The following is a 25,263-nucleotide window of genomic DNA, read 5'->3' as shown; positions in this document are numbered from 1 at the left end:
TACTAAGGAGCCATGAATTTCAGATTGGTGGAGTTAATGATACTAAAATTTAATTAGATTCCAATATTCTTGGTAGAATTACTTACAGCTATAATTTTTCTTTGGTACTATAGACTTCTGGATATATGACTCATATTAAACTCTAAAAGGTTTTTGTATATATCTGCGGATGAAGTCAAAGTGATAGAAAAATTTTGTTTCTATGGAATAATGTCAAGCTCCCTAAAATACTGCTAAATTTAATTATCTCTGATATGAATTAAACTGACTAAGCAATAGCATAAATCAATTTTTTTAGATATAATCATGTTAGTCTAATATGAAAATATAAGAAGCATATTAAAAAACAAAGTACATTAAATTCTATAATTGGTGTTTAAATGTAGTAAATTAAAGATTTTGTTAAGTGACTCTTCTGCCATTCAGATACAAATACAATGATAGGTAATGCAAACTCATCACTGGCTACAAAAGCGAATAACTTTCTTTTTTCTAAATTGTTAAACAAAAACCACTAACGTGTCCAGTTTTCTAGCAATTATGATGACAAAAAAATTTATTCAATATTATTAGACTTCGTATTTTACAAATATAGACTGTCTTGGACACTTTTTGGTACTGCTATGGAAATCATTGTTTCCACACCTACTCATAGTGCTGCTTTGACTGAGAGAGAACTTTTGCACAGAAGTTTACACTCTGTGGTTTTAAAAATATTTTTAAATTCTTTGAGAACATCATACAATTCATTTTGACCAAATTCACCCATTAATTCTTTCCAGATCTATCTCACCTCTCTCCTATCCAATCTTCTGTCCTTTCTGTTTTAAATTTAGTGAGCCATCTTCTCCAATCTGTGCTGCCCATGTAAATCAGGGTGTGGCACTAGCCACTGAACTGTGATAAGCTTCTTTGAAACCTTGAAAATATACCCATATTCCTGTTGAGGAGCTTTTTGGAAATTATGAATATTACAAAGTTTTATAGCAATGACATTTTTACAAATTAAAATGTGATTTTGAAAGTAATCAGTGACACGAATCAGTTTTTGCAAAGAAGACTATTTTGAAAAGGTTTTGATGAGGATTGCAGTTGGAATACTATTTATTCTTCATAATCCTAAAATATGATGCATACTCATTCATAGAAAACAAATAATTTAGAAGATTTATGAAATACTAATACATATTATCAGTTCATTTAAAAGACCTATGAAATTTACAGTAATGATTTTACCTAAATCAACATTAGAATTATCTCCTTTATTTGTAAAAAATAATTTTCATTTACATCAGAGGCATAGGAAATTCATTATATTCAATTATTTTTGTCAATTATAGTGTCAATTACTAAACTAGGAACTATGATATATTTAAAAATGTCACCAATAAAAATATATTTAAAAGACAAACTATAAACAATAAAATTGATAGTAATACAGTCAAGCAAGTTCAATAGAGTCTTAAAAATATCTTTACCACACAAGAGTCATATCTGAAAACCATTCCCAAAAACTAACATGATGTCTATGGAGATGCTTAAATCTTGCACTTACCAACCTCCACAACACTAGAGCAGTTTGGATCTGTGAAGCCATCTGGACACTCACAGGAATAGGAATCATCAGCCAATCCCGACAGACAGATGCCATCATTTTCACAGGGATTGGGGTTGCAAATGTCACCTGAGAAACAGAGTCAGAGTTTGGCTTTTTTTACATCTGTCTTAAGAGTGAAATACTAGTTCACTTGGTTTACAGATTGACTCCTGAAAATCAGGGGTAGCTGGGTTTCTTTACTTAGTTCAATAAATGTTCTCTTTACAATTGCATGTTTCTCATTGAAACTTTTTGGATATTCTCTCTAACATACTGGGATATATTTCCCGATGCCTAGAATCTGGAATTGATAAGTGTACTCACATTAGCAACAGGATGTTAATAGACTTGTAGGTAACAAAAGATAAAAATATATTGGATTTCTTTTGCTCTTTTCCAACTAAATCAACTTGAATGCATTCAGGCCAATGTACTTCTTGAAATGAGAGATGCATTGACAGTCCAGAGAGAAATTGTACCAAGTAAGTTGCCCTAAAGCAAAGGTGGTACATACTGTGGCTTTGTCTCTGCTGTTACATACAGATCAAATTTTGTACTCTAAAAATGTATATAAGAGGCTCGAAAAGTGGCCATCAATGTTGAACAGAGAATGGCAATTGGCGAAGCTGTCACCTGTAGTTACTTGTAAGATTGAAACTGTATGTGTTAACATTTTGGGTAGAAGTAATGAGATTTCCCGACAGACTGTTAAACTGTCAATTGCCTCAACATCTGCACATGACAAGGTACTAAAGAAAGACTTGTCAAAGAAAGAGAGATGAAAGGCCCTCTTAGAAAATCAAAGTAAACAAAAAAATCCTAAGAATTTTATCTGAGCAGGCTGACGTACCCAAGGTAGCAATGCTGATTTGACGTGAAAGGAATAATAATTTTTATGTAAACTCCTGAGTGGAGGAGCATGACTTATTATAGAAAGAGAAGTTGAGTTAGATTCATTGAACCATGTCCTAGACTTCATCAATAATCCCAGTGCTTCTGGGAGCTTTATCAGTTAAAATGCTGCCTTCCATTCTAAAAAGAATGGGGAAGGAAAGGGGTGAGGACTAAATTAAGCGAGAGGATGAAAACTCAACGTCAATATTAGCATCATGTAGACCACTATTTTATCTTATTTCCGTGCATTACTAACAGCATGTATGAAAGAACATGCCTCTTCTATGAAGACAGCTTCACAGAAAAGATGAACAACACTGTCATCTACTCAATCCAGAGTACTTAGAGTGAACAGTCACCAAACCAATTTTGCAGTGTTCATCATAATTCCATATATTTCCAGCACTATCCCAAAAAGGAGTGTGACTTCCACAGGCAGCACATGTCCATGGGGCAAGACAAACTGAAGATATTTATATCCTCTTATTTGTATTGATAGAAAGCAGTATCTGGGAGAAAGTCGGAGCAAGAGATATATTCTAGAGGCTTACAATTACATGTTCATTTAAAATCAAGAAAATCGCATTCTGATATGCTTCTCTCTGGCAGTTGAGACCCTATGCAGCACACACACTGATCTTCTTCTTGCATAGCACATAGTATATTGCACACAATATAAGTAAGTACTGATGTTGGTGGACATATAGAATCAGAACTACATACAGTTGGCAGTTCTTCCTTTGCTTTTCCAGTAATTTTTGAGATTTTCTTAAGAAACCATTCTTGGAGTCTGGGGAGTTGGCACTATGGATGAAGTTCTGGCAAGTGTGAAACTACATTTAAATAACAGCATCCATGTCAAAGCTGCGCTAGACTTCATCAGTAATGCCAGTGCTTCTCATTTAACATTGGAGGAGATCCAGACAAATCTCCAGAAGCACAAGGGACAAAAATCACACTGTGCACATGGGTCCCACTAAGAAGAAATTTTGCCTTTTTGAGGAATTTTGAAGGTGAAGGGCATACAAGAGGATATCCTCTCACCAACAAATGACTATTATGTGACTATTACGACACATATGCACCAACACTCACAAGAACATCACATGTAATGAAACCTTCCTTGGCATCTATCCTGCCTTGTCCAGATAATATTAAATGTGCTATATATTTTTATCATATATGTGTACCAGTGATGTAATGCTTCTGTGGTTAAAATGAGAAAGATCTGCTTCCTTCTTGTCACATGCATAAAACTAGCTGTTATTTAGTGTTGTTAATTCTCTCATTAAAGATTTGTTCTTTTTTGATGATGACTTAACTTTCTCAGAGTTACTAATTGCTGTGATGAAACTTAGTGACCAACATGGAGAGGAAAGGGTTTATTTGGCTTGCACTTCTATATCACTTTTCATCATTGAAGAAATTCAATGATCATGACATATAACAGGAACTCAACCATGACAGAAACATGGAGACAGAAGCTGATGCAGAGGCTCTGGAGAGATGCTGCAAAATGGCTTGCTCTTTGTGACCTACTCAGCCTGTTTTCTTATAGAACTATAACTACCAGCCCAGAGATGGCATCATCCACAATGAACTGGACCCTTCCACATCACTTTGTAATTAAGAAAATGCCCCAGAGGCTTGAATACAGCTTGGTTCTACACAGGCATTTTTTTTTTTCAATTTAGACTCTCCCCTCTCTGAGGATTCTAGATTGTGTCAACTTGACATACAATTTGCCAACACATGCCTACTAATTCCTAATAAACTAAAGTTTGTAAACATTTTTAGGTGACATAAAATTTCATGTATTTAATGAATACAACCTGATGGAATAACAACTTAATTAGATTGTTGGTTATACACACACACACACACACACACACTTACCAAATTTTGCATGTACTACATTAGCATTTTTGTCAATTTGATATTTTGATTTAAGTTTTATGTACACTTTCACACTTTCTATTATTTTTTGGATGATCTGACTTTAGCCTATGGACTTGCAACATGTCAGACAAGTGCTCTACCACTGAGCTGTATTCTCAAACCAAAGATTAAAACATATTGTTAAGTTTTTCTCTATTTTTTATCTTATTCACAACATTAATATTTGTATAATGTCATTTAAAGGGGTAGAAATGAGATAAAGGTACTTTAATATGCAATAAGTCAAAATGGCATTGTAACAAAAGAGAGGTCGGTATACAAAATTTAAGTTGGTTTTTAAGAGTTCATAACAATATGACTAAGTAGCCAATTTTAAAAGAAATTGTAACACATTTGGTCTTAAGGAAGTATTGTACAAGAAGAATTTTCAGAATATCTCAAATAAATATGTCTGATAATAAAGCGAGTATTGAACTTAAGGACTTTCCTTTCTATATGAATTATTAAATGTGAGTGTGTATTTAAGGGCAGAGTTAGAACAGGTTGTGGAAGATGAGAGATCTTTCAGCTCATAAGTAAATATAGCAGAAAAAGGAAGATTCTTTTGAAAAAAATATAAGAAGTGGTAGGTAATCTCCAGTATAAATGGGACACTTGTAGTAAATGAAATCTAATATTTCAAATTTTGCCAGAAGTTATCAAAAGTTCCCCAATATTAGGTGGGTAATCTGAGCTGAACATGAAACTGCCCTTGCACAAAGCCTAGACAACAATAAACAACTGCAAAAAGAAAGGAAGAAGGAAGGAAGGAAGGAAGGAAGGAAGGAAGGAAGGAAGGAAGGAAGAAAGAAAGAAGAGGAAGGAAGAAGAGGAAGGAAGAAAGAAGAGATGAAGGAAAGAAATCAAATAGGAGCTAGTACAGATATGAATCTGTTTTTGCCATACCCAATTATAATAGCATTCTTGTTGTAGCTGTGTTGACCAAGACGTAAATACTAAAAAGAAGTTAACAGTAACAAGTTTAGCTAGCTGAGACATGTTTCTGTGGTAGGGTATGTTTGTGATAGGCTGAAAGTCTTGTACTCAATAGCTAAAACCAGGAGAAGAAAAGATGATAAAAATGTTTACTAAAAAATAATGACTACACACTAAGTAATCATTCTGTTAAAATTACAAACATAAAAATGTAGTACCCCAACACTATTGCTGATGCCAAGAAGTGCTTGCTGACAGGTGCCTGATATGGCTGTTCCCTGAGAAGTTCTATTAGCACCTTACCAATACAGATACAGATATTCACAGCCATCCATCGGACTGAGCCTGGGGACCCCAATGGAAGAGATAGGGGTTAGGTCTGAAGGATCTGCAGGGCATTGAAACCCCATAGGAAGAACAACTAACTGGACCACCCAGAGCTCCCAGAGACTAAACTAGCAACCAAAGAGAACACTTGGAAGGATCCATGGCTCCAGATACATAAGTAGCAGAAGATGGCCTTATCTGACATCAATGGGAGGGGAGGCCCTTGGTCCTATGAAGGCTTGATGCCCTAGTGTAAGAGGATGCTAGAGTGATGAGCCAGGAGTGGGTGAGTGGGTGGAGGAGCACACTCATAGCAAAGGAGTGCAGGGAGAGGGAGGATGGTATGGAGGTTTGTGCAGAGGTAACTGAGAAGGATGATTTGAAATTTAAATGAATAAAATGATCAATAAAAAAATGTAGTGTCTAGGAAGGATGGGCTGATGAAAAACTAAAATCGAAGAAAGAAAGCTTTCCTCTTGCAATGCATGTCTTACACCTATGCAAAGAGGTACACAGAGATGCATAGAGACTTAGCACAAAGTGGACAGAGGTAGGAATAACCAGGAATAGCCGCTAATGCAGGCAGAACAATGTTTTCTGTAATACAGTAGGAAGCTCAAGAGCAAAAGCCACTCTGGCAGAATCCCTTTCATGCAGGGACAACTAGGAACTGGAGATTTCACTATGAATCGTTATTGGTTTTATGCAATTCAGACAGAGTCCAAGGGGAGCATCCCACAAGTTCTGCATAGGAGGATGTAAGCTCACAGCAATGTAAAAGCATGTTGTTCCGTGAAATTAGATTGGAAATTATATCCTCATGAGCACAATAACATTCATTCTCAAAAATTCTGTGCTTTGCTCTCATGTTCATCAAAGCCAACACCTTATCCTGCTATTTTCTGTATGTAGCTGTTATCAAGATAATGGTGTAGGTGTGAGTCGACATTTTTTTTTAAAGAGAAATTCAGTGTCCTAGATAAATTTCATGTCTAATTGACATATCTGTCAAAACTTCTGATTCTCTGAAATTCAAATTAATATTACAAAATAACGTACTTGAGGAGGAAAAAAATCCTACTTAATGCCTACTAAGTCGTTGGAATTCATATAAATGATTGTCATCTATTTATTCATCCCCCTGGTTAACAAATCTTAAAATTATGATGGCAATTAGCACAAGAAGGCAGGCTCAATAAAGAAAAATAGTACAATACAGATTATACAACCCGTTATTCCACCATCAGCAAGTCCTCTGCTGTGGGTCTGCATGTTACAGCCTATGCAGTGTGACACCTTGATGTTTCTTGGCTACCATGTCTCACCTGCTTTAAATTAGGACAGATGTGTTTAATTTTATTCTATATTTTATAGTTCCATCTGCAGTTTATGGCAGACTCAGGCAAATTAAGCTGGTGCTGGTTTGCCTTTTGGCAATAGAATGAAGTAATTATTTTTCCCATGGGGCAGGAAATCTTTGCAGACAAAATTTAACTTACTATTTCTCTGCATTTTCCACCCACTCTAAAGTTCTGAAAGCATTAGAATAGTTGGCTTCAGCTGTAGCTTTATTTTTCTCACTGACCATAACTGTTGTTAGTTATTCATACTTAAGGTGATGCATATAGTATCCTATTTTGTATCATGGTTCTTGAGCCTTTGGAGTAACATTTTCAGGTTCCTTAATTATCATCTCTTAGTGTATAGAACAGTGCAAACAAATCAGTAATGAAATGATAAGCCAACAAAGACCAAAAAAATGTTGTACATTTTAATGCCATTCTCTTTGATATTGGTATATACAAATGTGATACTTCTAATTCATATAAAAAAGAATATTATATTATGGCAATATAGTAGAAACTGGCATTCCAGATGGCTAATTTATGTCATTGGCATTTAGCTCTCCAGTGGTTTATATGCTACATTTTCTTGATCAGTTTGTGTCTATCTTCAGTTTGCAAACCAGAGGATCAGTGACTCACCAATAATAGATGTATTTGCCAGACACCATATTGAGATATCAGAGTGTAGCAGAGATGAAACACATAATGTTCCTGCACTCTTTGAGTTTATACTATACAGGGAATGAATAATGAAAGCCTCACAAGAAGCAAACAAAGTGTTGTTACTGTAAAAACAAAGTCAGACCTAAAACCTATCTGATATGGAATGCTGGAAACATAATTGATTATTCAACATAGATAGTCAAGTAAGGTGGTTATTTCAGCTAAACATTGAAAGATGTACAGGAAAGAGCAATGTGAATAGAGAAAAAGACTATTCTTTTCAGAAAGAACATAGTGATGAACTCTCTTGATAGGTTCAGAAGTGATAAAGGCAAACCAGTTTTTAAAAAATCAGTTTATAAACTACACAGTAATCAATAGCCATTTAACATTGTCATCACAACAAATTTTCATAGAAACATATATAATTTGAAAGACTACATTAATATTCTCTCATGTACAGGACAATAAAATACCACAGTTTGGATTTATATATCTTAAACATCTAAAAATAATGTCCTTATTTATATGTGATGCTGTTATGAATTTATTTATTTATATCACTTTACTAATGTATTTGCATAGTGATACTAAGGACTTTTCATATTTGCAGAATAGTATAAATACACTAGGAATTTATATAAAAGAATAATGAAGTCCTTGTTTTACCTTTTCTACTAGATGTGATAGAAAACACTAGACTATGCCCACAATGATATTTCTAGGCTTTCTTCATCTTGACAAACACACTTGTACACTGACATAAAGCTAAAAATAAGAAACTAATATGTTACCAAGAATCTTACTTCATGAGCATGACTTACTACTTAATCCCTTCACTGTTTCTGCATGGTAATTGTGCAGGATTTTGCAACTCATATTTAATTGTGGGAAAGCAAAACACAGGGAGTACTTGAATTGACATTCCACAACCACGACAATGTGGGCCTGTGCCATCTTCAATTTACTGTTCTCCCATTGAACATGGCAGCTATAATGCTACTTCATTAAGGAACTGAAAGAAACCAAAATCTTTGCTTTCAACTGCACAAGTCAGAATTTTGAAACAACTATAAATTAAGTACATAGAATAACTAGGCAAATTTAGTATGCAAATGAGCAATAACTCTAGTTAAAATGAGATAACTCTCAGGGGGATTTACATACTTGAACTGGCAAACCTTATAGAAAATGTTTGCACTCTCTTGATATATTTTCTATGAAACCATAGAACAATATATGTCTACTTTTAAATTGACAAGAGCCATTTTAAGTTGTTACCCTTTGAGAAAGCATTTGTATTACATATTCTAATGAGTTAAATGCATATGATTCCATTTTAAAGCCTTCTCCGTCCTACTAAAGATTATGACAGGTCACTGTGTATTTCAAAAGTTTTTACAAAGCTGTTGAATTGCCTCTTCAACGAGGAGGAATATTTATACTAAGGCCATTTAAAAACTCATATGGAATCTTGCATATTACTATAGAATACACACATATGCATATACACATATATGTATGTGTGTTAAAATATAGTTACTCCATATTAGGATGGCTATGACTCTGCTAAATACCATGGGCCAAAATGAAAAATCTCAGCTTCATAAATAGACTGTCTTTTATGGAGTTTTGGGACAGTGAGATCCCCAAGTCTTACAAACTATTGACAATGCTGTTTGTAACTTTCCAAAACCTGTGGGTATGATGTTATAAATGAAGATACCATATACTTACATTATATAAAATTGAGACATTATGCAGGCACTCACTTGGAAACTTTATTTTCTAGTTTTCATAGATCTTAAAAATTTTGTTTGCTATCTGCGGAAAAACTATAGTCTCTTTTACTTAGATTATGAACCCTGTAGGCTAAAATTACTGACCTGTTAAGATGTGCCTAACTTTGACAAAATTGTCATGGTAGTAATCAATGACTTTCTGATTGAATTTAAATACCATTCCACAAGATGAACCTCTTATCTGGTACCATTGACTGGTGAAGAAATTGTGACACAACAGGTCATAAACCCTAGGAGAGAACCCACTCCTCTTGTTCTGGTAAATGAGCATGGTACTACATTGGTTCCTAATGGCTTACAATTATCCCCATAGATAAATGTGTCTCTTGAACCTCATCATAGAAGTTTCTATTTGTAGTAGATGGTGATTAACACAAGACTTACAACCTGTCATGGTGCAAAGAATAAGTCACCATAGATTTCTTAGACCTCAGTGAGATATTTATATCACAACTCCTCCTCCCAATACGTAAAGTCAATTGCAGAAAGGAGGAGAAAGTGTTTAGGAGTCAGAGTTGGTAAATGATTATAAGATAATAGTATTATTTGGACACCATAGGACAGTTACATATATCAATCCTCAGCAGTTGTTAAAATATCCACAGGACCTCAGGAAGCTTGTGGAGTGGTGGGCTGTGAAAGGCAGCTGGGTACCTGGTGAAGCACAGGCCTTGAACCCCAGATACTCTAAAGAGACCTTAGGAGTTCAGCCTTGCTTCTGAGTCCTGGTTCCTTTCACTTATCCACAGCCTCTCCAAAAGAAAGGTTTGTGGCCTTAGGTCACATAGCACAGGTAGTACAGGTAGAGGGCATGACTACAAGACAGCAGAGCCTCAAGAGATCTCCATATTCATGAGTTACCTAAAGGCCAGAGGGCGTAGCAAATTAAGCATTCCTTGCCAGATCCTCCTACTTGCAAAAGATATTTAACCTCAGCTCTGCCCTGAAAACATAGGATACAGCTTCATCCATTTTCCACCATGACAATAAACCTTTTAAGACCATGGAACACCTCTCTCTTTGGGGCCCACCCTGGGGAAATGTAGAGAAGGTTTTCAACTAACGAGCTGCCTAATCTCCAGCCATGGAGTCCACCAACTCAAGACAGCTAGCAGAGCCAGCCATGACATAGCCAAGCAAGTTGCCTCAATCAAGAGTCTGGACTCCCCTGCAGGCCTCTGCCAGAGCTTCTCCGTCTCGCCCCTCTTGACTGTAGGCTGGTCCAGACCATATGTCCCCTCATCCCAGTCCTTCTGTGGCCTCCTAGCAGCACCTAGGGGCTCAAGGACAGAGAGCAGTCGGTCTCCATCTAGCTGCCTGGGCCTGGAGAGCCTCCGACCCAATGCAAGAGCTCTGTCCCTGTGGGGTCTCAGGCTAAGACCTCTCCACACCCTAGCAGAGCTTGGTGGCTTCTCATAGCCCAGTGTCTGCCTGGTGCTGTGTGGAGTGAACTCAGTCAAATTCCCATGCGTCTGTTTCCTGAGCCACGGTTCTAGCCATCTGGGGGACAGACATGTTGGATCCACTACTCAGCCCAACAGAACCCACGCCGAGGAGTGTGAGCTACAGCCTCACAGAAGCTCATTCCAGACAAAAACCCACAGGGGACATTGGCAAGAAGATGTACCCCTATCTGTAGAGTTCTCATCATTTGGTATCAGCAGCGAAAGGAAATGTCAATTTCCTTTAAGAGTGTATCCCTGAACCATTGGGCCTCTCTAAGTCTGAACCACTAACCAAAGAACATACACGGGCTGGACCTAGGCCTCCTGACACATATGTAGCAGATGTGCAGCTTGGTCTTCATTTGGGTCCTGAAGAAACAGAGCTGAAACTATACCAGAAGCTGTTTCCTGTCAATGGGATATTTTCTTTGAGCTGGGCTGCTTTGTCTGGCCTCAGTGGGAGAGGAAATGCCTAACCATGCAGAGACTTGATGTGCTAGGATGGGAGGATACCCCTGAGAACTCCACTCACTCAGTGGAGAAGGGGTGGGGTGACTGGAAAAGATGAAGTGAGTGGGATATAAAGCGAATAAGTAAAAAATTAAATTATAGTAAATTAGGAAAAAGAGTGTATCCCTTGTTAAACTGACCACAGAACAGGGGAAAGCTAGCTACTCATCCAAGAATAAATGGACAGTATTCACTAAACTTTGTAGTTGACAAAAGAAGGAAAGAAAACATATTTCAGTAGGTAGGGGACAGGGAATCTGAGAGGAGTTGGGGGAGAGGATAAATTTAATCAGAACACATTGTGCAAAATACTCCAAGGATCAATACAAAAGAATGCCTTAAAATAATGTGATCTGATTTTATGCTTTGCTAATTCAAAAATAATTTATAGGCTCCTCAAGATAGTTAGACCAGAAATACCTGTCAGCAAGCTCCAGAACCTGCATAGTGAGAGGAGAGCACCAACCTAGTTGTTCTTTGACCTCCACCTGCCCAAAACAATACAGGCAAATGGGCACATATGTACACATATGTATCAGTACACAAGATACATATGCATACAAAATGAACATGTAATTTAAAAAATCTGATAATACTGTGTACCATGAGTAATTAAAAATGGAAGTAAAAAACTATTTAAAATAGAAAGAAATCCTGAGGATATGTAGAAATAATAGGAAGTGGCGTTTCACTGACAAACATTTAACAGCCTTATGATGAAGGCCACCCAATTCTCTACCTCAGTGACATCATTGTTCAAAATTAGTCACAGGAAACCCTTGAATTTTCTATCAAATATGTGACCAAAGGAAACCTTAGACACAGATTCACTTAAACCTGCACTGATGCTAATCTAAAGCACCATGCTCAAATCAATCCAAAGGTTTTCCTGCTATATTAGGATACTTTTTCTTCTTCAAATTGTTTTCAAATACTAATAGCCTAGAGGACTGACAGTATCTAGAAAAAAATCAATAATTGTTGTTTGTTAACTACTTAAAATTGTATCTGATTTCATGAAGTTTCAGTCAATGCTTCCTGTATAATGAGGTAGAAATATGTTTTCAGACTCCAACAAAGAGAATCCTTGATATATTTTGTGTTTTAAAGAACTCTAGAGAGTCTCCTAAAAGTAACAGAAGCTAGAATTTTTAGAGCTGAACGGAACATTAAAGATGATCTAACCCAGTGGTTCTCAAACTTTGCTGTGTATTGGAAACACAGGGTAACTCCTCAAATGCATGGTGCCTACTTCCATTAAGTCAGTGATACTAGAAATGGGATCCAAGTCTCAACACTTTCAAAGCTCATATAAGTCTTCAGTACATTAAAGAAGACAAAAGAAAGGCAAAAATTAACACAAAATAATAAAAAGGAAAAAGAGATAAAGAGGCCATAAAAACAGAAACTAGTCATGCTAATGGGAGAAGATACATCACTTCTATGGTTTCTTTGTTAATGCCTTATAAGCTAGGGAATAAATTTTTTCCAATAACTTATAAGCCAAATTATAAATACAACACATGTTATACAGTGAGTATAGAGTACCTATAATTTAATTAGCATGTACTGTATTTGTGTAAACAAAGGAGATATGATTCTAACGGCAACTTATACTTTTTATTTGACAATAAGATAACAAAGTACTTTTAATTTCTAACTATGCAGTTATTCAACTGACAGTTATTGTGTCAGCAGCTTGTGTCAAAAAAATTTATATATTTGGAAGCCTAGGATAGAAATTATGTGTCCTCATGGTCTAAAAGTACATACAAATAAGACAAAGGATAGTTACCTGAGCTAGTTAGAGTAAACTCAGACATAGAAACTGGGAAGCCTTAGAAAAGCCAATGGCCTCCAACTAGAAACCATGTGGCCGACAATGTCACACAGCTCAGATTAGATCCAGATCTACTGACTTGACTTCAGACATTTTGCTCGCTCTCAGAGACGTAGATAAAGAGAAGTTCAAGGAACTGCTGCCACCCTGATGAGTAAAAGGGGAGTGTGTGGCTGCATTCGCAAAGACTTGTCACTCTAGCACTCGAGAGACCAATCCCTGTGCGTCAATTTGCAGTCCTCAATCTCAAGCTTTTCAGGCACAAAGGACGCATATATTGTTGCTATGCTCAGCCCTGAAACAAGAGGCTTCATTTTCCCCCAGGTGTTTCACAAATGCATTGCTGTACAGTGTATGTAACATGACATTGTGATTGGTAGAAGATCCACCTCATACTTTGCAGTGCTATGGCCCTTTTGTATTATGTGTCTGTTGGCTTCTTTAAAAAAATGATCATTGATAAAACTCAAATGACAGCATCCATGGCATAAGTTTGAGCAAAAATTATTGACATTAAAATGTCTTTAATAAAAGCTACTCAAATCACAGAGAAGTCGGTGAGAGTTGGAATTGATTCTACATTGTAGGAACCTGGTAGTACTTTGGTGCTGACAAGAAACACCTTTAGGCAGAGACGAGGTTACAGATAATAATAGCAAAGGAAAAATCAAAGGAGTAGGAAGTAAGGGGAAAAAGGCTTTCAGAGCACATGCAGGGCTGTTTTACTTGAGGAGTGAGACAATGTAAAGAGAAGTTTGGGCTGGATGTCCATATGTTTGTAGATGCTGTGACATAAATTGAAAGACTTCCCATCTGGTGTTTTCATGAGGTTGGCTGCTAAAAATGTAAGTATGGAAAATGAAGCTAACATGTACCTGCAGCGATTAGAGAACAATTTCCTAGAAAAAACATGGGAAAGCTGAGCTAGGGGAAGGAAGACTTTCTCCTGAAATGAGAGGCAGGAACTGATACCAGCATGGACCTGCTGTAACTGTGAATGGAGGAGATCAGCTGGAGGGTGCATACACCGCAGATAGGCAGAGCCAGGCTTGTGCCTTCACCACGTAGGTGAGGCGAGGCTCATGGAGCTTAGCATGATCATCAGACCTCAGCTTCATTGAAAGACAAAATATCAGCTATACTGTTTTACAGTCTACTTTTAAATTACAAATCTAACAATTATGTAAGCATCACAGCCCACTGATTTTTTTTCTCTCAATAAATGCTGCAGTTCTTCAGTTGACTGGAGAGGACAATTCAGAAGTTAGGCTGCTAGACTTTGGCTGATGTATATAAATAATTCAGTACATCATGAAGGTTGTGCTCAGCTCATCGATCCCGTCATTCACACAAACCCACGCTGATGTGTGAAAACAAGAACTCTGAAACATAAAATCCAGGGTCATGTCCATGGCTTCTCATACTGCTCCTCCTTATTTACACATTAGATCAGGAATTCAGCATTTCCTAACTCCAAATCTGCCTAGTCACAATGTAAGAATAATTTCTAAGGGAACAAAGCCTTACCCCTGCCAGTTAGCCTAATCAGTTATTGAGCATAGTAAACCAAATGGAGGAACAGGACGTTCTGTTGTGTCTTCCATGATTTGCTCTATTATCTCTATTATTTTTCAGGCAGAGATAGTATTAGACAGGAAAATTACCCTCAAAGGCATTGAACAGTGTTATCTTGTTTTATTTAGAATCTTATTTCAAAATTCATAATTATAAGACAGCATCAGGATGACTTAATATCAATTGCATCAGATCAAAGCTAAAGGGGTGCCCTGTGTTTTCAAGTGCATCTCCAACCACTTATTGCTATGATGTTTAAAATGACAGTCTCTTGCTGCATAATACTGTAAGATGCCACAGCTGACCTGAGAGGAAGCACTCATCCACCTGCCAATCAGAACAATGAATACGCTACAAATCCAAAAACTTCCTGTAAATGCATGCCAAGAGGCATGTAGTCACAATGAAAAAAATATGATCATTAAAATTCATATACAGATCTTAAATTTTGCAAATAAGGAATGAGTTCACATTTATCTTTAAACAGTATTTTTAGGTGAAGACATTTTATAAAATAGGTGGATCAACTCTTGTCTTCTATGTGCTCAAATCTCATGGTTCCTTCTCTCCAGCCACCATCATCCATCCCAGGGAACAGAAAAATTAATTTCCTCTACAGAGCCCTTTCTGTTGATATGCCTACTGATAACAACAGTACAAATGATCTTGCTACAGCTTGTAACAAGCATGGGGTCTGTTCTTCTGATTTAAATCCTAAGTGAACAGCTTGCTTTCTAATACAAGGGAGCTTCTAAACAAAAAGACACTTGAGCAATTAACTCAGCAGAGGGCAGAGTCTGCTCTGTACTGCCCATCTCCTTTGGTGAAACGTGGTCAGGTAATTGCTGCTAACACCCCAATTTGCATCTTTAAAGGAAACAACCTACTTGTAAGGAGGGAAGCAAAGAGCCCTTTCTTCAGGAGTACCTGATGTATTAATGGAACTGCTTTTAGAATATTAGTGCTTTTATCCTAAGTGGATCTAAGAAAGTCTGAAGAACTGGGAGTTTGTTACTCTTCTGGCCTTCCAAATAGCAAGGTGATTTGCTGAAAGCAAGCCATTAAGCACAGAAATGGACAGAGACTGGATGCCTGCAAAAGCCCATGACTGCCCCTCATCTCCATAGGCCCCATATCAGGATTTTCTGCTTCCTAATCTCAGCTTCTCTCTGTCCTCACTTCTGTGATGTCAAAAAGCTCTGAACCTGCAGTGATCAGAGGGAATGTTCTTCCCAGGACAGATAGCATCCCAAGACTCCTAACGAGTTATCAGGTTTTTTGTTGTTGTTGTTGTTTATTTGTTTGTTTGTTTGCTTCCTCTGCAGCTGGTGAGGCTCTGTCCTCATTTGCCTCTTTATTTTCTCAGTGGCAGAACTGCTTCTGAAGCAACATTGTTAGGAACTCTCAAAAAAAGGAGTAGTGAGTTCAAGTTAACAACATCTGAGGTATAGGACTTCAAATTTCCAAACGCTTTGGCTGCCCTGGTCCCAAGTTCTGTTTAGATTTCTTTTTTTTCTTTTTATCTTTTAAACTGGATATTTTATTTATTTACATTTCAAGTTATTCCCTTTCCTGCTTTCCCCTCCACAAAACCCATATCCTTTCCCCGCTCCCCCTGCTTTTATGAGAGTGCTCCCCTACCTACCCACCCACTCCCACTTCACCACCCTGGCATTCCCTTACACTGAGGCATCCAGCCTTCACAGGACCAAGGGTCTCTCTTACTATTGATGCCTGAAAAGGCCATCCACTGCTACACATGTGGCTGGAGCCATGACAGTATTGTTTGGACATATCACCAGTGCTGAGGGGCAAATGTCCTATAATCACGGAGCACTTGTGCATAACTTCCCCTGACTCCCTTTCACAGGAATCCTTTGGCTTAAGCTATGACAAATCCTTTACAAAAATGTTCTTTTTCTTTCTTGACTTCATGATTTTTAGTTTTTATATGAATATTTTATTTAATATTTATATATGCATATGTTTTAGACACAGTGCATTTAGCATTTCCTCTCCAGTATTTTCTGTATCCCACTTTGTTTTATACATTTAAAAATTAGTTTCTTCTACTGTATGCAAACTTAGATTTTTTTAAAAAAATATTTCTTTTATTTTTGTGATTATAATATAATTATATCAGCCATCTCTTTTTTTTTTCTCCCTCCAAACCCTCTTATACACCTCTTTGTTCTGTTTTAAATTTGTGGCCTCTTTTTCCATCATTTGTTATGTGTCCTTAAATAATTCTACTGTTATATAAACTATCTGTTAGAGCATTATATTATTTCATAGCAATAGTAGTTAGTAGTTTCTGTGTTAGTTGCATGTCAAATATTTAGCTACTTCATATTTACTGTGATGACATGGTCTGTATGCCCTATTAATCCCTATGAGGAACTGCTGATATTAACAAGATTGGATTTACCTCTGGGAAAACTGACAACCTTAAAGTTGCAGAATTTACCCAGGAGTCCGTGTGCAGGCAGTGTTGCTTGAGAGATAGGGAGCCATGTGTATATACATTTTCTTTATTCCCTCCAACATTTGCCTTCACCTTCTTCCTTGCCTTCTAGAGCTCCACTTTCTGCAAGATCATTTATTTTTGTCTGCAGGCCACTTCTTTAGTACTGATGCATGTAGCCTGCCTTTTTTCATCCTTTGTAAAGCCCTGGCATTCTGAATTAGTGCCTTATCATGTTCTCATTTCATTTTCTTTTTGTTAAAAGACTAGGGGTTGTGGGTTTCAGGCTGTAGTGAGCATCACCACTCTCAGTGTGATGTCCTATGGTGGTGTTAGCACCAGTATCAGCGAGCATCAGGGACGATCCTGGAATAGAACTGGTAAGGAAAAAAAATGCTATATTTTTGCAGTAATTACTTGGTAACATAATTTTTCCACATTAAACTAATTACTTCAAGGTTAGAGTATCATAAAATGATTCCACCTATTACTTCCCAACTAACTTAGAAAAGTTTGAAAATCTCAGAATGTGGGAAATCATTTAGGTCAATAAGAAAAATTCCTAGGACACTGTCTGACCTAGATCAGGCTCAATACAGCACTGGGGTAGAGCTGGCAGCTTGATACTAGAGAGTGCTTTCAAGCATCTGTTCTTATTCAAAGAACCACTGTGACCATACCAAACAGTGTGTGACAATGACATTATATCAAGATAGAAACAGGCCCTAGGAACTCATGGACACATGCTTTAGTATAAATGTAGTGAAAGAGATTGCCCCCCTCCTTTTTTTAATTATCTTATCAATAGTAGATGTATAGCAAGAAATAATTAAAACAGAGCTAAGGGAGGTAATGAATACCTTATGTATTGTGTAATGTAGGACTCTTTCAGATGCAAATGATATGCTAAGCAATAGTCTCTTCTGTAGTCTCTCCATGAAAAAGCAAGGCCTTCCTGAATGCATACTGTTTACAAAATGGAATTAAGGCTAGCACACATAATATAGCAAAATGACTTATCATTAATAATGTATGAGCATTGTCATTTAAAATAATAAGATGAGAATTTCTGCACAGATATGAATATCACCTCAATGTTATGACCTACTTCTATCAGACAAGTTTTATTTGACATTGGTATTGATCTGAACTCTTTCAACTAAGTATTACATAACTGTAACAATGAGGACTGTTAAATGGATCTCCTGCAGTGTTCTGAGCACTTTTATTGTCAAATAATAATTTAGAAAATTGTCTATGTTCATAAAATTGGAACCTTAGCAGAATAATTCAGGAACCTATACTATTAATTACTATTTTTATACTTTTCATTTTAAAAGTAAACATTTTCTTGCTTCAAGAAATAGTGTATACAAATTTTGAGCAATTTAGAGAATTAATATTAACAAAAGCAGAAATCACATCTATAGTTCACTACCTTATAATCATAACCAATTTGCATTGCATTCAATTAAACTTTTTAATACTTAATTTCAATGATTACATTTTTATGATTGTAAAAAGTAGAAGACAGCCTTTCTTAAAAAATAAAAAGAAGTTATTACACTTTTCTCAGTAAGCTAAGGAAGGCATGGAATGACTTCGTATGTTCACTTCCCTAGCTCTCATTGCCTAACATGAAAAGACATAATTGCTTTATCTCATATTTTGGCAAGGTTTCTGAAAATCTCTATGTAATTAAATTTACATTTGCTTAACACAGCTGGACAGAAATGACAGTGCTCCTTGTCTTACTTTTGGCTTTAAAATACCTCGGAGGCATTGTCAGCATAAAACTGTTTCATTTGCTAAGCAAATATATACCATCCAAGAGTGTGAGCACACAGGGCTTCACAAATCGCTCCACGCCACAATTTTAGAGTGAGTGCTCCCAATTCTCTCTGTTGCAATCTACTGTGAATTAATAATACTCTCATAGACATCTTTATACATTTTATTTAGAATAGAAATATAGCCAGAGAAGCAAGTCACAGTTTTCAAATGTTTTTATGCTTATTACTTACCATCCTTTAAAAGTGGTTCTCAATTTAGAATACCACTAATATTGTGTCACCTTTTATGTTTGTAAGAATTGGTTTGGGACTGCATCCAAATTCATTTTCATTAGTGTAAGCAATGTGTGACTATGATTCTCCTGCTCTCTATCTAGCTGGGACAGTTTACAAGACTGGTTCTATTAAGATAAACTCTGAGTTCCTGTCACCTGGGGAGAAACAGCTAAGGATGGTTTGCTTTATTGCTTTACTAATCCAAAATAGACACAAATTTGGGGGTCTTAATTCCTTAATGTTGTTCTGAATATGAGTTCCAATGTTAATGTGATTTTTATTGGCAACCTTCCCAGACCTAGGGTTAGGGAATTCAAGGGATGTGTCAGCAGTCACTACAGAGTTTCCCTCTTCATGCCCCCTCCTTCCTCTTTTAGATGCAGATAAATATCCTAGGAGATGTTTAGCATATGTATACACAAGGACACTTCATATCATTATCCATCTTCTCATTTCCCTGAGTGGAAAACAATAGATACAGTACGATCTCTCTAACCTTAGAGAGAGCCATCGAACTAAAAGGCTATGTGTAAAAAAATCAGTAGTGCTTATATCTTCATAGGAACATTGTAAGAATATTTAACTGTTCTTCCTTGTGTTCATTTTTCAATATTTTTTATGCCATAGTAATAAGAAAAACTTAATTAGAAGACTAACAGCATTTAAAATCTAATTAGCAGCTTGGTAGAAGCACAGACATACTACCAAGGTTGTATTGAGACATAGACACAGAAGTTAGTGAGAATCGTGACGGTATGTGAATATTTAATATTTCCTTAATTCAAAAAACACTAAAAAATGAGATCTTCAAGAATTCAGCATATTTTTCACCCACAGAACACAGATCACAGATGTGAAGTATCAGGTGACTCAGCTCTGTTAATTCTTGGGCCCGAGGATAGATAGATAATTGTCAGTAAGTTGCTGATACGTTTTTTTTGACCAATGTGTGTTCTACGCTAGCCTGTTACATCTTTTTGACAAAATTAATAGAAAAGGCACTTCCAATACAGAATTTATTTTCATTCATATATATCCTGAGATGTTATCATTTTTCTTTTTCTTTTCCTTAATTTTCAAAATCGACAAAAATATCACCAATAAAAGAAATCCACTAAAATTAATTAATTTTATGCTAAGCACTAACACTTTGTTGACAATGTCTCCTACGAAGCATAACAGTCATATGTTGTGAAGGTTCCTACTTCAGTAAACATGGAAGTAAGAAAAACATTAATATACCATAAGTTTTAGTAGCATACTCAGAATTCAGTATCAAATAAATCATGCCAACTAATGAAAACCTATGCAACCTGATTTCTCACATCCTCTTACCTATAGTCTGAAAGGAAAAATGACGCTATAAACCATGTAGGAGAAAAAAGTAAAACTATTATAGATAAAAATGACTTGAGTCACCTCCACAGCAATAACCTAGAACTGTTCCTCCATCCCACTCAGAGTGCATGAACAGTGTATTATGGTTAAGAACAAATTTTATTTTATTTTATTTTATTCTTCTGTTTTTATCTGGACAACCTAAATTTTTGGTTTTCAGGAATCTATTGCACATTTTTAAATACATGCAAATCCAGAAAAAAAGCATACATGAAATTTTATTTAATATATAAAACAACTATCAGAGGAAAAAAATAATTCCATTTCAAAATATCATGTTATGCATACATAGTTTATTATGGAGTTGTACATGAAATTAAAATGTCCTTGTACTGACACTAAAATACACGGCTAACTAATGACGATGTTCAGAGACCCCTTATGAATAATGCATATGCCTTTGATTTCTGGGTAGCCCCAAGTTGCTGTTTTGTTTGATATGTTCTAAGCTTGTAAGCCACTGAGACTTAGTTTATGCTTGGGAAACAAGACAAAACAAAACAAAACAAACAAACAAAAACCCTCTATTTTATGTTCAGTTAAGGCAGTTTATCAAGTTTTTCACTTTGATTAATGAAATTATGTTTTTTGCCTGTTAATATAATTACCCAATTACTAAATCAGCTACAATCTAATACTACTGGGATTATAATTCAATTTTAGAAACCATTGGCAAGATAAGATCCAGAAGCATTTTCAGGGTCAGCATAGAAATCCTTCAGGCAGGAAATCTTACTTGACAGCAATCAAAGGTGTTGGGGAACCTCAGGGTTGACTTGGTCTCAGGGCCTCATTTTAAGCTATTCATGGAGCTTGTCTTCTTGACTTCACTTTTAAATTGTTTGCTTTGTTCTTTAATGAAAGAGAGGTGATAAACTGTTTGGTATTGAAGTTTAAGAGTTTGAAGCTAAAATTTCAAGACACAGCAAGCATGTTCAATGAAAAGGCACATATTTCTTAGCCCTTGTAAGCTTCATTCTGACTTTATTTTATACATAATATAAACTATTTATATATGTTATAAATATTTATATACAAATAAAACTATATGTAAAATAAAGTATAAAGAAAGAAACATAATAATTTTCATTTTTCAATCTAAACTATAGCATCTTTCTATGTGAACATGATATCTTGAATCCGATTGTTCTAAAATAAAACACAGAAGTGATAACTATAATTACAGGCTTACAACCTCAGAATTACCTAACAATATCAGAGCACCAAAAGTCAATGACACTTTGAATTTAAAGAATGTTTTGAAAATATATTGTTAGTGATAAACAATGTATTGATCATTTTTTATATACTAAGATTTACCCAGTAACCACACATACACACACACGTGCACATGCACACACACATGCAAGCACGTACACACAAACACACAATCTTATTTAATATAGAAAACTAAAACATAAGGTCAGCATTATCAGTACCTCCAAACATAATTAAAGTAAGGCTCAAAAAAGAATTGTCCCCAATAAACTAAGTAAAAAATAAAATGCCAAATTTTCTGAACTTGTTATCTTTCTGTACTAGTTTATATGTTCTCAAGTCCAAAACACTTCTCCATTTATAGGGAAGTGGTTCTCACACTTCTATAAACAGACCTGTGAAAAACATAATTACTTCAGAATGTACAGAACTAGTGATGCACTGGTATATTGTCTGAAAGGTGACAGTAAGAAGGTCTTAATTGTTCCCCAAGGGACATGGAACACAGGACCATGACAGGTGTGACACTGCTTTCCTATTTTGGGAATGTGCTCAGCTCAGAAGTTGGCTGTCTCTTTTCCTTGCAGTTGTTTGGGCTTGGTTTGTCTCTGGTATTTGACTGTAGTGCCCCAGGACCAAAGTGTTTACAGGACTGAGAAACCTTCCCTTACATGGAGCCCTTGCAAGAAGAATAAAGTCAGACAGATTGCCCTCAGATGATATTGTTCCTAAATATAAAAAGCACACCCTGATCCATCTCCTGTCTGCTGTAGTTACTCTTAATTGTCACCTTTACAAGATGTAGAATCACTGAAGAGACAAGCATGTAAGCATCTGTGAGGGATTGTGTATGTTTGGTCCGTTGAAGAAGGAATACCCACTATAAATGTAGGTCAACAGCATTTTGAGAGCTGGAGTCTCAAACCTAATAAAAGGGAGAAAACCATATGATCACAAACATTCATCTTTTAGCTTCCTTCACTGTAGAGGAAATGTGAACAGGTAGCCTCCAACTCTGGTTGCCAAGATTTCTGGACTACCATGGAACGTAAGCCCTTAAAATATAAAGTCAAACAAGCACTTCTTGCTTCAACTACATCTTTTCAGATATTTTGTCAAGGAAAAGAAAGAATACTTTCTTCTTAAAGATACTTAGCTTTGGGCTAAGCTGAACCTTTAGTTTAGTAAGTCTCAGTGAATCACTCTGCAAAGGAGACAGCCACCCCCTTATTGGGATCAACAGAAGAGGAATCTTCTAATGATGGGCACAGACAGTCCTCCCTCATACTAGATTAAGTCCAGTTTTCCTAAGGAAACAGTGAAGATAGAAACACACTTAGATATTCAGGTTGTGCTGAGGATGGAGTGAGAGGTGACAAGGGCCTGCCTAAAGGACCAGCTCATAGAAGCCCTTTAATGGCCTGATAATTACATTAATGTTCAAGTCATATTTAAATTAAAAACATTGAAAAATCCTACATTGTTAAATAGATCATGATTTCCCTAGGACACTTTGGTTATGAGTCATATATGCTTATTCTTGGGGTCCTAAACTTCACCCTCTCTTATTTTCTGTTTTGATTTGATCAATGTTGCTAGCTCAGTCAGTACAGGGCAATGTCAGCCCGGTGGGGGAACCTACAGTTCTTTATCCAGATGTTGTTTTATTCATGAATCCTATTAATTCTATGCACCTATCACTTTGCATTTGTATTTCTAAGATGGGGGAGACTGTAGAAAAAAAAGAACTGTGAACATTGAGGGAAATCTTATCTCACTGTACAATTATTCCGTGTTTACAACACTGTACAGGTTTCTATATTCTCATTGTGGACAACTATGCTTTATTAACTAAACTTGTTCAAGACCTTTACAACAATGAAGATGGTGTGATTGACTTTTCTCTTGTCATTGTTTCATTCTTTTTAAAAATGAACATTTGTTTCCTTAATGTATAATTCTGAATTGAAAATATGATTTGAACACCATAAATACTTTAATATCATTTGTAAATAACTGACACATATTCTAATATCATTTTCTAATGATTTCCAGACTAATTTCAGAAATTGTAAGATGATTTTAGGAAGTTGATTGGGAAGGATATTTTATGTATCTGTCTTGATGTTCATAGGAAAAATGAAACAGGCTTCTTAGGTACACCTTACAGACGTTTTGTTAATTTTATTTCATAAAATGAGGGAAAGTTATATTAAATATTCTAGATATACTAACTAGGTTTTAGAAATACCCCTTATATAAACAATGGCTACTATAACACAAGCCCACAAAGGGAACAATAGAAACAAAAAGATCATGCAATGTGTGCACCAGCACACAATGGTGTAAATAATTCATTGCAATTTCCAACAGCTTAATTCTTGCAATGCATGCTAGAAAGTATATATTTTGATGTTAAGCCCACCAATTTTACTTTCATTTTTAACAAAAATTGCTTGCATGAAAAATCACAGCTAGTGTAGTCTCCTAGGTAGCATCACCTATACCCCTGGTCCTTTAAATGAAGAGTATAAGAACAGTCCAAAATCAATAAGCCACTGATCTCTGGGTGACACATTTCAGACTGGAATCTCAATCTCTGAAAACAAGCCAGGGTCTAGATGTTAGTAGTATTTACAATGCCATGTAACATATTCCATACAAATCATTATTTTATATTAATCAAGTCAAGGTTTCTTGCTAAGGAATGATTAGAAAGTTTTCCACCAATTGGGTCTTACAGCACTTTTACTGTATTCCTCAAGACCTAAACAATCATATTGTGACAAAATACACTTTCCAGTTTACATATGGTAATGCTTTCTTATAGAAAAATGTGCAGAATTGTTAATTTGCATCCATGCTTTGGGGTATTCGCTTATACCTATTTCCTACCTAAACATTGTCATTTAAAATATTTTGTTCTTTTACCAGTCCAAGGAAGAAACAAAATTTGTCAGTATATTGAATGTACTAACAAATCTCCATCCATCATTTTTAATATGTATAACTTAATTACTGGTTATATTTATAGACTGAATACCTATTGAATGTATGAATTTTTATTCTCAATTGAATTGGTACTAATATGCACGTATACGTTAGCTCTTCAAAGAACCTCTGAGAACTGTTAATTTTATCCTTAAGAAGATTTAAGGACATGGGGGACATATATGAAGTATCTTATCTTAGAGCTTAAATAAGAGACAAGCACCATTTATCATACTCTAAGAATGTCAAA

General features: G+C 35.9%; 1 protein-coding gene across 2 annotated transcripts in view; it reads right to left on the bottom strand.

Moving 5' to 3' along the window:
• The window catches only part of Edil3 (EGF like repeats and discoidin domains 3), a 440,392-nt gene that overhangs the window by 324,512 nt on the left and 90,617 nt on the right, over window positions 1-25,263 (bottom strand). Inside the window, exon 2 of one of the 2 annotated variants that reach the window (XM_028760126.1) lies at window positions 1,556-1,684. The exons of the other annotated variant lie outside the window; for it this stretch is intronic. Within the exon in view, the coding sequence (XP_028615959.1) occupies window positions 1,556-1,684 (129 nt within the window). The remainder of the gene's footprint in view (window positions 1-1,555; window positions 1,685-25,263) is intronic. 2 annotated transcript variants of the gene reach the window in all.

Source organism: Grammomys surdaster, unplaced genomic scaffold (assembly GCF_004785775.1).
Source record: "Grammomys surdaster isolate TR1022 unplaced genomic scaffold, NIH_TR_1.0 126391, whole genome shotgun sequence".
In the NCBI taxonomy this organism is placed as follows: Eukaryota; Metazoa; Chordata; class Mammalia; order Rodentia; family Muridae; genus Grammomys; species Grammomys surdaster.
Note: the sequence above shows the minus strand (reverse complement) of the source record. Positions and strands in the feature narration are given on the sequence as shown.